This window comes from Pongo abelii, chromosome 5 (assembly GCF_028885655.2).
Source record: "Pongo abelii isolate AG06213 chromosome 5, NHGRI_mPonAbe1-v2.0_pri, whole genome shotgun sequence".
Classification (NCBI taxonomy): domain Eukaryota; kingdom Metazoa; phylum Chordata; class Mammalia; order Primates; family Hominidae; genus Pongo; species Pongo abelii.
The window spans coordinates 102,969,205-102,982,016 of NC_071990.2; the positions used below are offsets into that span (position 1 = coordinate 102,969,205).

The window sequence follows — 12,812 nt, forward strand, 5'->3', positions numbered from 1 at the left end:
AAGTGAGCTGAGATGGCACCACTGAACTCTAGCCTGGGCGACAAGAGCAAAACTCGGTCTAAAAACAAACAAACAAACAAACAAACAAAAAATGGAATAAGAAATAAAAAGAGAGTACAGGAAAGGCAAAAAAAAAAAGAAAAAGAAAAAGAAAAAGGAAAGGGAACACAGAGGAATGAAAAAGTAGGGAGGAAGAAGAGGAGGAAAGGAGGGAAGAGGGAGAAAAGGAGGAAGGGAGGGAGGGAGGGAGGGAGGAAGGAAGGAAGGAAGGAAAGAAAGAAACAAAGAAGAAAGATAAGAATAACTCAATTTAATAAACCCAGCAAGTTAGCTCTGAAATATTTGGTGAGATTTGTGTTCACTGTTTATAATAATCACAGTTTAATCTTTTAAGGAGTTTTAATCTGTCTTGGGAGAGATTCTCATGAAATCACAATATTACATAAAAATATATGATTAAAGTTCAACGTAAAAGGGACATTTAGAGACAATAACTATTGTTGAGGAAGTTCTGGATAGATACATTTGTAGTTTTTATCTGTCCATCCATACACTGTCATCATATGTCATTTGAAACTGCCTCTATACCTCCTATGAGGGCTCATTTGGAGCATCAGGTCTTATACATCTGACATATGAAGTGGTTTCACTGTGTAATAAATGTATGTACTATGACTGCCTGCTTCCCTCCCTCCCTCCCTTCCTTCCTTCCTTCCTTCTTTCCTTCCTTCCTTCCTTCCTTCCTTCTTTCCTTCCTTCCTTCCTTCCTTTCACTCTCTGCAAGCTAAGACTTTTTTTACTTGGTAAAAGGGATCTTTTGTCAACTTGTAAAAAGATAATTTACAAACATAAGAGTTCCTTACTGTGAATAAGGAGAATTTGTTTAAATTTTCAAAGAAAGTCCCACTGAGAGCAGCAATATAGAAAGAACCAAAGATTAGAGATTGAAATGAAGATTCAAGGCCTAATTTGGCTTTAAAAGTGTTTGATTTATCCTGAATTTTTAAAAATAATTTATTTGTCAATGTTTTAAATGTGTGAATTTTAGACAAAATATTTCATATGATCTGACAAAAAAAAAGAAAACATATGGTCACCCTGTGACCATATAGTCTCACAAGATTTTAGTAAAACTGAAACTGAAGGCCATCTGTCTATTTTGAGTGTTGCAGTTTTCCAGATATTTTTGTGTACCTTCCTCCATTCATTTATGGTTGTCTGTCCTCCCAGCAGTTTGAAAATTGACACTAAGTTACAATGATGCATGTTCTAATAGACACATTTATAATTTCCTTAGTGTTTTCTAATTAAAGTTAGAGGCCTCTTGAAAACATATACATATTTCTTGAAGGCGACCTTACAGTGTGACTCCTGAGCTTCTCTCAGTTGACATTCAGTAACATCAGTTCTTTGTTTGCCAATGTACAGATTCATGTGGGAGTTTCGACTTGGGAGGAACTGTATCTACATAATTAACGAGTGTTCACTTCATTAGAGCTAAGTGCATGGCTGTTCGTGTCACAGGGAGAATGGAAAATTCTTCCGTTCTTTGGTCTCAATGTGTCCTTGAGATTTTTCATCTAGCTGAAATTTCAGTCCACGTTTGACTTCAACTGGCATATTTGTAGAAATACTTCCAAAGGAGCATCAAATTATGTATCAAATAAGTAATAATTCATTTTTAATTACTTGTCCTTTTAAAAAATACTTAAACTAGATCAGTGATGGAAGGACAAGTAAAACGTATCACTGATTTATTATTATTTAATAATATAGGCATTGATTATATTCCCCATATTATTTCATCTTGTTTAAAACCTTAATAAGAAGCACATTAACTTTGTACATTTGACTCAAATCAAATATCATTTAAACATTCCCATGTTCATAAAAGCAAGTGTGCTGAGGTTTGCTAAAAATGGGAAATTTGTATATTCACAATCAATGCTGGAAATAGGAAGTTCAGCTGGCAAAAAGTCAAGAGGTATCTCACTTGCTGAAAAGTAGGTTGCTTTTGTTTATTTGTGTCTTATTTTGTTCTTGAGAATGTAATGGAGAATACAGTGTTTGAAGATACTGGAATAGACATCCCAGTGCAGTTGGTGCATATAGTGAGTTGGCAATAATATTATATTCTTTCAATAGTTCTCAAAATGAGAAATGAGCTCTCACAAAATAAATACTTAAGTGGATTAAGAATTTTCTATATTTGAAAGTCTACTTTCCAAGTAATCACCCTTCACAAATCTTGCTTATAATTATATTTATATAAAAGAAATTACAGTCTGGGCACCTTCGCTCACACCTGTAATCCCAGCACTTTACAGGGCAGGTGGATTGCTTGAGCTCAGGAGGTCAAGACCAGCTGGGCAACATGGTGAAACCCCATCTGTACTAAAAATACAGATGGTGTGGTGGACACCTGTCATCCCAGCTACTCAGGATGCTGAGGCAGGAGAATCACTTGAGCCTGGGAGGCAGAGGTTGCAGTGAGCCGAGATCCCACCACTGCACTCCAGCCTGGGTGAAAAAGCGAGACTCTGTCTACAAAGACAAACAACAAGAACAACAACAACACACATATACACACACACACATACACACAAAAAGAAAAGAAATTACAACTTTTTGTTAACCAGATGTGGCCATTTTCACAAACACTATCAACACAAGATTTGTTGCATATACTGTTTCTAATTCAAAGACATTTGATAAACTATCATTCTGCTTAAAATGGAGATACTCTTCCCCATTAAGTAAGCATTTATTTTGCAGGGAAAATATATGATTATCAGAATAAAATTGATCTTTCAACTGGCACCATGCTAGATATAGCAAATTAATAAATACTGAATAGTCAAGCAAAATGACCTTAGTTTATGGTGTTTTATTACATATCACAGAGACTCAAGCACCATGTTATGGCTCTTATGTTATGTTAAAATGCTTTTAGTCAGTTATTATGCTCCTCAGAATATGCAAACATTTGCTGAGAGCCTATGATTTGAAAAATGATTGAGAATTCAGATGGATGGATGTTTCTTTAGTGTTCTTTAGTGCTTATGCTAATGGACGTAGATATTCATCTGCATTAGATACTACATAAGTGATATTTTTGTTAATTTGTTGACCAGAAACATATAAAAATAATGAAGCACATGCATCTTTCTATATCCGTTAGATGGATGGATGGATGGATAAATGAATGGATGGACTGACTGGACAGACAGACAGATAATAGATAGCCTCCATACAAAAAAGCTTGTAATGTATTTAGGAAAATAGGCCATATCTCAACAGGTAAATAATAATACCAGGGAACCTAGGCTGAATGCCCAGTGAGTGATCAAGATAGAAAGTAGTATAAGCTGGGCTAATATATTGAAATCTGAAGTGGTTAAGGGGCAGAATTTACACTGCACATTCGTGTTAGATTAGTATTTTAAGAAGAGCACAGGGGAGAAACTGAGAAGCAGAAATTCCCCTAATATACTTAAGAATTATTGCATAATGAAAATAAAATATTTGAGTTCTAATTATAGGAATGAGCAATACCCCTATTTAGGAAGGCGGTAAAAAACGTAGAGAAGCCATAAACTTCTACAGCTTCTAAGTAGAGAAAAGATGATGTTAAACAACTCTTCAGTTGGGTTTGGTAGATCTTCATTTGTCCAAATTTTTCAACAGGTTACTTACGTTCTATGGTTCTCGTTTTTCTACTTTTACATTGCCTACTCTCACTAAAAGAGATGTATAGATGTGGACACATTTAAATCAAAACAAAATTACAGGCAATGTTGAATACAAGCTGAAATGTTTAATATTTTTCTGGAAGCAGGAAAACATTATGGGTGAATTTGTACACAAAAAATGGAATATGCAGTATAGTGTCTTAGGAAAAAGACCACACTTTAGAAGAAGGCTATTTCTGGGTGGGGGAAAGCAATAAAACCAATCCCTTGGAACAGATGTAGAAAAATGCATGTGCTTCAATATTTTTATATGTTTCTGGTCAATGAATTAGCAGATATTACTTATCATGTAATATCTAATGCAGATGAGTATGTACTTCCATTAGCATAAACAATACGTTTTATATATATTGTTGCCTCCACTGGAAAAAACAAAATAAAACATTGTCTCCTAAAAAATAAATTGATAAAGGAACAACGCCCCAAATGTTTACAATACCAGGCTGTATGCCCCTTGATTTATAAATTAAATTACCATAATGATTTTTAAATTATCTAAGTCCATACAACCTGTGACTTCTCTTATGCATGTCACATAACAGATACTAGTGACTGCCCATTATCTGCTAAGTAAAAGATATCATTGAATACAGCTTATTAGTAATGATTCCCTTAAATTACTGCATTTAATCTTGGGAAGCACCATTTTTTCACAACTTTTCTGGTCTAAAAATAGAGATAGCTGTTTTATCAGTGCTCTGGTTTCAGTGTAGAATAAATTGTAGATATGAATGAAACATCTTTGCACTCTATCCATTTTCCTTTGTGGATTCTTTCTTACTGTTTTACAATGCTGTAAGCTGAGTCCACCTTTTAGGAGACATATTCTTTCTTAAAACAGAATTCATTTAATTCCTCAATATCTAGCAAGGCTATCCATTTTAATGATCTTGTTAAACATCTATGTCTTTTTTCCAGTTGTTTTTCTCTTCTGAAAAAACACTGGCACAGTTTGAAGCATTTTGAAAAATCTCTGCCCTCCTCTCATCTTGCTAACCTTTAATTATGAAATTTCAGGTTTCTTGAAATACTTAACATAACCTCTCCTTTCTTAGGTTCTCCATATCGAGACAAAATTACCATAGCAATTCTTCAGCTGCAAGAGGAAGGCAAGCTGCATATGATGAAGGAGAAATGGTGGAGGGGCAATGGTTGCCCAGAAGAGGAGAGCAAAGAGGCCAGTGCCCTGGGGGTTCAGAATATTGGTGGCATCTTCATTGTTCTGGCAGCCGGCTTGGTGCTTTCAGTTTTTGTGGCAGTGGGAGAATTTTTATACAAATCCAAAAAAAACGCTCAATTGGAAAAGGTAAATGTTACTTTTTTGCAGTTTAAATTTAAAACAATTTTCGTTGTTACAATAAAACACAAACCAAAAGAGTTTTTATGTTACCAACTAACGATAATGCGTAGAACTATTGCTCTAAATTGTCTTATGTCATTCATTATATAACAAAATATTGTATTTTCACAGAAAGTGAAAATATTGAAATTTCACAGAAAGACTCATGGTCACCTTTATGATTTTTTATTTAATTTTAATATGTTTAATTGTAGCCAGCTTCAGGAAAAATAGCTATTTCTACTCTTATTACAGACTTAAAAAATAAACTTTTGTTGTTTGAATTTCATTGTGGTATATGATGAGATACAGTTAATTAAGTGAGTAAAAATTAGAAACTGTAATATGAAAGAAAAAATACTCTGCAGATTAAAAATGAGATTTTATATACAATATGGGTTAACAGTTTCAAGCTAGAGAGTAAGTTTTTATCTGAATAGCTTTAGTCCAATAAATTTCTAGTTTAAGAAAGATGTTAGCTTTCACTGGAGAAATTACAGTTAATTTTCTACATTAATGAGTGTGTGAAAATAGTATAGTTTCTTTTTGCCATTTAATAGTATTCTTAATCAGTTCTTTGTTTTATTGTACCAGAGTCCTTCTAAAAATATGTATAAACTTCAAAAATATTGAGGCTATTGCTATATTTTGCATTTGAATGCAGTCATTTGTATGTTTTTTGTATTATCCTTGAAAAGTTTGTCACCTCATTCAGATTCTATATTTCTAGTGCTATAATTTCCTCATTTCTATAAATACGATGAAGACTAGGAAAATAACTTTTTCAGCTGCTACATGATACTTTTTGTATGCAAATTTATTGCTCTGGATATGACGAAACCAACAGTTTAAAGTCTTCTAGTACATTATTTAATCTTTTCTATGTAAACGTCTCTTTTGTTTTTGATGAAACTCACAATATTTTAGACTTAACTTTAACCACTGTGGCAGAATGAGATAATATAATCTTTAATATTTAAGAGGTTTATGAACTTTTATTGGTAAATACAAAGAGCAAAAAAGAGGTATTTTGAAAATAATGCCACACAGGAATACCAGGTAAATATTTTTTCTAATATTCTTTGAAGTGTTTGTACCTTTAGAAATATTTTTGAAAATAAAAATGCTCCTTTATCTCTAATAACTTATGTCATAATTATTTATCCTTCCTGGAATCAGAATTTTGGATACAGTATTTGTACATTTTTGCTTGATTATAGTACTTGACAGTGAGGAATGTTATCATAAATGTATATTATTATAACCCCATTTTGTCTATGACTAAAATAACCAATTAAAGTTTTTGAAGAATTCAGAAAATATCATGATTTGTTTTCACAAAACATTCAGGTTGTTATTTATGCTTGCTTGGCTAACTCAAATATTGGTTGCATTTTTGTGTCTAAGTACACTTTTTATGTTATAATCATTTTTAAAGTGTCAAAATGAACTTTGAAACTAAATCTAAAGAGCTAACCAAAGAAGAAATATTAACTCATTAATTATCATTTCAGGTTTAATTTGTCAATAAGTGTGATATTTAAGGCATTAATGTGTAATATAAGAATGAAAATCATAGAATAAATATGGGTTTTCTACTTGGAACCTCAAATAATCCATATGTAATAATTTTCTTTAAGTTATAGCTCAGTATTAAAGTAAAACGAATTAGTCTCTTGATGATATGTGGTATTCTATTGTGCTTACCTCTATGTGTCCCATTCATTTGATTTATCTAGGCTGTATCTTTAGTGCAGCTTTGTTTTACAAGTATTTGGTTAAAACAAAAACAAATGATGTGAGGATTTAATTTTGTAATATATTGTGCTTCATTGTTATTATGAACACGTTTAGCTGAATTTTTCGGATATTACCCAGATCTCTTGACATTCTATGGATCTATATGATCCTCTAAAAATTAGAAAAATAAAATTAATGTACCTTTTCAAACAGAAACAATGAAGCATTAACATTGCACTAGAAAGAAATAACTGAGTGGATATTACATGAGCATTATAGTCACTCCACAATGCTTTGCACACTGTTTCTACATAGCTGCCACAAGGAAATCCAAATTGCTTAGGTTAACAGATGAGACCCTTTCACACCTGTCCCTGTCCACTGCTGTAGCTTTATCTTTTGCTCCTCTCCAATTTGCACCTTTACTACAGCCACACTACATTTCAACTCTCAATTTCTCAAGATTATACTCTTTCTTTTGACTGCAGTAAATCTTGTCTATTATTCTACCTTGCAAACTCTCACAAACATTTTATATTAGGCATTTAAAATGAGACATTAACTTGTCCAGAAAGCTTTTCCTAATCAAAAGATATAATGAGTTTGGGCACAGAGCACAGCTTGTTTCTAAGAAGTGGAAGTAGGTTTTCATTTCCTATTTCAATGAAAAAAAACGTGACTCATATATCTCATCTTTTTACTTAGTTTATTTCAGGTACTGTCATAATCTAAAAACATGTATCTCCTTTTGAGAAAGCTGGGAAGGTATTTTGCCCATTTCAAACCATTTCCAGCATTAAGTCTAGATATCTTCACTCTGCGAACCCCTAAGCACATCTCCATTATCCCATTAACAGTATTGTATTCTTATTTGTTGGCTTCTGTGTATGGGTGCCTTTTCACATATTAAATTCTTCTTGCCGTTAGCACAAATACCTAGTACTTTTTGTTTGTATCTATCTCCAAGGCCTCCATTAGTGCCTGGTGGCATAGTATCTATCTACCTATCTATCTATTTCTCTATTTACCTACCTACGTATCTACCTATCATTTAAATTAAGAATGAAGTCGATTGCAGTAACTTTTTAAGAAAAGTATCATAAGGAAACAAATTATTTTTCTATGTAATTCAAAATGGTAAATTAAATAATTATAGATTTAATGGAAATGATTCCTTTTATTTATTCTGATAAATTAGGTTCTTGGGCTCAGTTCTTCATTTTTCTTAAGAAAATTTAGGTTGGTCTGTATGATCTATATGGCTGTTTAACACATTACTTAATTTATTAAAATTAGCCATAAGATAGTCCTAGATTTTATCATACATTTGAGAACATACAGAAGTTCAGTTTACTTTTACTTATCATAATTGTGTCTTTAACCTAGATGTCTTATATTTCAAAAATAAGGTAAACACTTGTGAGATCAATTATTTACTCAATAAACATTTATTAATAAATAAATCTACAATGAATTGTGTTTTGCCCATTGAAGGAAAGCACGAATGTATTGGTGACTAAATAGTTTGTCAGATATGTCAGATATAATATATATGAAGTTTAGTTGAATGTGAACTTTGTGAATAAAATTTATAAATAATGAATATCTTTCCATATTGTCTTACTTTTAATGATGATAAAATTGTAATATCATATATTAATTTATGGGTGAAAATAAAATGCCTTTTATAATACATATTGTAAATACTAGTGAAAACAAATAGCTCTTGATAATGATAGGCTTTCTCATAAGTTGTTGGATAATTAAGATTAATATGCAAAGGCTTCACATTTTTAAATGAGGGCAGGTTAAAAATAAAAACAGAAAATAAAGCTGAAATATGTGGACCTTAAAGCATTTTAAAAATGGAAATTGCATTCCTTTCAGATAACCACAAGATGGTGTATCATAATTTTTATGAAAAATTGCTTTAATTGTGATGTAAATATTAATGCCTCAAGGACACATTGCTTTTTATTCAAACTTAAAATACTCAAAAACTTTTCTCGTCTGAATGTGTCTGAAAAGGTAACTAATCAACACATGCATTTTATAATTATTTTTCTTTTTGCCTTACCTCTTCTTTGATTTTAAAGATATTTCTACTGAAGTTTCACTGAGAAAGCAATCCAAGAAACTGTTGTGTATCTGAGACAATTATCACACTTTGGGTGTATGAATTTGCTTGAAAGATCTTGCTTCCCTCTTCTAAGACTTACTTCTGGCTATAACAAGCTGCTTAATATACTGAATTTTGTTTTCTCTGATAATATTTATAATATGTTGGCTTTGTAAGCAAGAATTATAAGATATAATAATTTTAATTTCTATTAAACTTTTTATAACATATGGATTATTAATGTTTAAAATTCTGCATTTCTTAAATATTTGAATATGTCTGCTTTTAACAGACATACATAATTTTTCTTTTTTTAGGTTTTCAGCCAGAACAGCAACATAACGTCTATAGTTTGATCTCTTTTTGTGTGTTTTGTATATAGAAAGAATATTTTTCCCATGTATTTGAAAATGTATTTGCTTATACAAATTGTTTTTATTGAACTGTCTGAATATAAATTACTGAGTTTCCTGACATAAAAAAAAATCTTAAGATGAAGCCAAAAGCACTCCTTTTCTTATTAAGTGTAAATTAAGTAAATATGTCTCAGAAATAAAATATATATATATAAATTATTGCTCAGACACTGAATTTGTACAATAGGTGTCCCATCTTGAACACACATTTTTGTTGTCTTTAAAATGGTTAAAATGTATTTTTAAATCTATGTGGTATTGTTGTTTTTTAGGACATAGTCTACTTTGGTCAATGTAGCTGTTTCTATTATAGAACACTGGCAAATTTTACCTAAGATAATCTCTAAATAATGATATTTTTTCTGGTGCACTGATAGTTCAAAAACATTTTGTGAGGGCACATAGAATGTTCTTCAGTGTTTAGAGGAATAAGCAATTTGGAATACAGCTACAAATCAGAGTAGTAGAAGCACAAATGAACAAAACATTTCAATTTGGGGGATGATAAGAAGAAAATCAGAGGGTTTAGTTTAAACATGCAAGACTAGGGATCCTATTTTAAAGGTTATTTATAAGGAAAACATGTAGCAAAGCCAACTAATTCTGTATTTCATGGAAACAGAAGAATGAAGACAGGTTGTTTACAGATACCTACGTATAAGCTGCTGTTAAAATTTTAAATAATTAGTTCTAACAGGAGCAATGCTTTTCAGAAGAATATACTTTTGGGGTAAGGTATAGGAATGCAAACAGTGTTATAAATTATCAGTAAAAATTTTATGTCAATATTTATGTTTTGCCCAGTAATGCCGATTTAGAAACTATAAGATAGCTATACTTTTTATTAATTACATTTGATGTAAGAAATTTTAGCTGAACTTAACTTTACAGAAGTTAAAAGTTCTAAGTAAATTTTTAGTGTAAAAAATTATAGCTGTAAAGCATAATTAATAATATAGTATTACTTTTTCTTAAAATGCATTTCACAGCTATGTTGACTAAAGTTGTGTTGATTCTTGTCAGACCTTATGTATTAATTTTTTAACTTGTTCTTCAGAAGTTAAAAATCACTGCGTTTCTTTGAGAGCTGAGTGTCTTTCAATTTCCATGAATGACCTATATAATGACTAATTGGATGAATTTTTAAAATGTCTTGACATACAAATATAAAATACTGTACTTTGAAATGAGGTGTCAATCTTCATTTTGCTTACTGATCTACTTCCAAATCAGCTAAACGATTTTTAGGTCATTTGTTTATGATAACGCATACTCTTTGTATCCCTATAAATAATTATTTTTAATTAAAATAATAGCTTAATAGATAATTTTACCACCTTATTCTTATAAATGACTTTAATTTTTAAAGTGTAATACCACATTTGAATACAAAACTACCCTAAGAGCCATGTAAATATTATCATCTGTATAGTACAGATGAGGATAATAAGTGTCTCAAGGGTCGAGTTGTTTTCCAAAGTCAAAGATGCCTAGTCTAACAGTGTTTCAACCATATCAAGTTGTACAGAATGGAGGCAGAATATTTAACTATTCTTCTTCCTCCTTGAATTTTCACTAAGGAAATATATGGATTAGGAGTTTGAATTAGATAAACAGATTATGGGCTTTGGTCATAAGCAGCCTAATAATTTCACCTTCCTAGATAGTAAGCATGAGGAGTTTTGGAATTAAAAAGACTTGGAAACATAACTTTGTTTAACCTTAGATAAAATTACTTAGCCTCTCTATTTTTCTTTTTAAATAAATAAATAAATAAATGAAACAATGAATAAACAAGTTATGAATCCATAAAAACAGTGTTTTAGGAATTAATTAAGATAGTTAATATACATAGAGAGCTTCTTTGCACATAACTGGCTTATAATAAGCAGCTCTTTTAAAAATAATATCATTATTATTATTTGTAAAGCTGATACATTTTAACTGCTGCAACTTATGAAAAGAAAGTTTTCTAGCTTAAGCATTAGTTATTTGGATGTAACTCTTAAAAAAAGTATCATTATGACTACTAGCGAAAATGTGATGATTAATATTATTTTTTCTTAAAATGCATTTCACAGCTATATTGATTAAAGTTGTGTTGTCAGACCTTATTTATTTATTTTTTACTAGCTTAAGTAGGGGAAATTTAAAAATGTATAATGATCCTCAATTTTTCTCCATCCCTTTGTATTTGCAAAATACAATATGAAGATATTGGGTAACTGTTTCTGTTAGAGTAAAGGTTTCTGAGAATATTTTAATATTTGATTATGTTTATCATTGTGAAATAATCCAGGCTAAAGCATAACATGATTTATAATTTAATTCACCAAGAAAGATATGTATTTCTTTTGCCCTCATAATTTTTTTCTGTCTGCTTTATAATTTAGTATTCAAAAAATTTACATTTAGCAAGAATAGAGTCCAGGTAAAAAGCTCAGCTGAGAATGAAATCATCATTAATGAGGCAGGCTAATATGATAAAGCTTTCATAGATGGAAGTTAAGATAATAGAGTTCCTGTCTTAGCTCTGAGACTAGTTAGATATATAACTTGACTTCTTAAGTTTTAACTTTTTCTAGCTGTAAAACTACAGTGATTGATCAGTAGGATCACTAAAGATGCTACGCGTAAAGTTTCTTTTGACTGCTGAATAGCTTATGTAAATAATAAAATTTTTTTTAAAAGATGGCTGCTCTAAAACCGAATATCAAGAACAAGGTTGTATATATTTTTTAACATGAGTGATTTAGCCAGTCATTTTCCATCTTTCATTGCTTCACTGTTATATTCATATAGCCTTAGGTCAATTCATACTTCTGATGTATAGCATTAACTGTCTGATGTTTTTAAAAGGCTGCCAATCAAAATAGTTATATTCACAAGAAAAAATTTAATGGGTCACATTAAATGACATTTATTTTTGTTATTTAACACACCAATATTATGTAAAATATTATATCTTATATTCTATAAATATTTTATTCCATTTTAGTTATTATTATTATCTAATGTGTTGGAATAATTTTCTGCAACTGATCACAGTGACTGTTTTGATTTGTTTCCACTACATGTGACTTACAATTCTTGGGCAAATGGCCTACAGAGTCAGAAATTAACTGGAGAGTGTCTAAGAATATATAGTATTTCCATAATTAGTTAACAAATAATTTAAATGACAAACACAAAATAAAAGTATGGTTGATATGTACTAGAATATATTAGACCATTGAGGTACAATGGTATCTCATAGAGACCATTGATAGGAGTAGCTCAAATTTTGGTAGGCTCCAAGTAGGATAAGTAGAAATTGTATGTAGAAATGGTTAGGAATCATTCTAAATGAATACTAAAATATCATTTAGTTATTTTATACTATCAAAATTAGGCCAGCCAGATATACAAAATAGGATTTCCTCCTTGAAAATAAATACTAAATGCAG

At 30.7% G+C, this 12,812-nt stretch overlaps 1 protein-coding gene across 6 annotated transcripts in view; it reads left to right on the top strand.

Moving 5' to 3' along the window:
- Positions 1 to 12,812, top strand: part of GRIK2 (glutamate ionotropic receptor kainate type subunit 2) — a 1,201,011-nt gene that overhangs the window by 1,181,418 nt on the left and 6,781 nt on the right. For all 6 annotated transcript variants that reach the window (XM_054557912.2, XM_063724917.1, XM_063724918.1 and 3 more), the window contains one exon: positions 4,808 to 5,058. In XM_054557912.2, the coding sequence (XP_054413887.1) occupies positions 4,808 to 5,058 (251 nt within the window). The remainder of the gene's footprint in view (positions 1 to 4,807; positions 5,059 to 12,812) is intronic.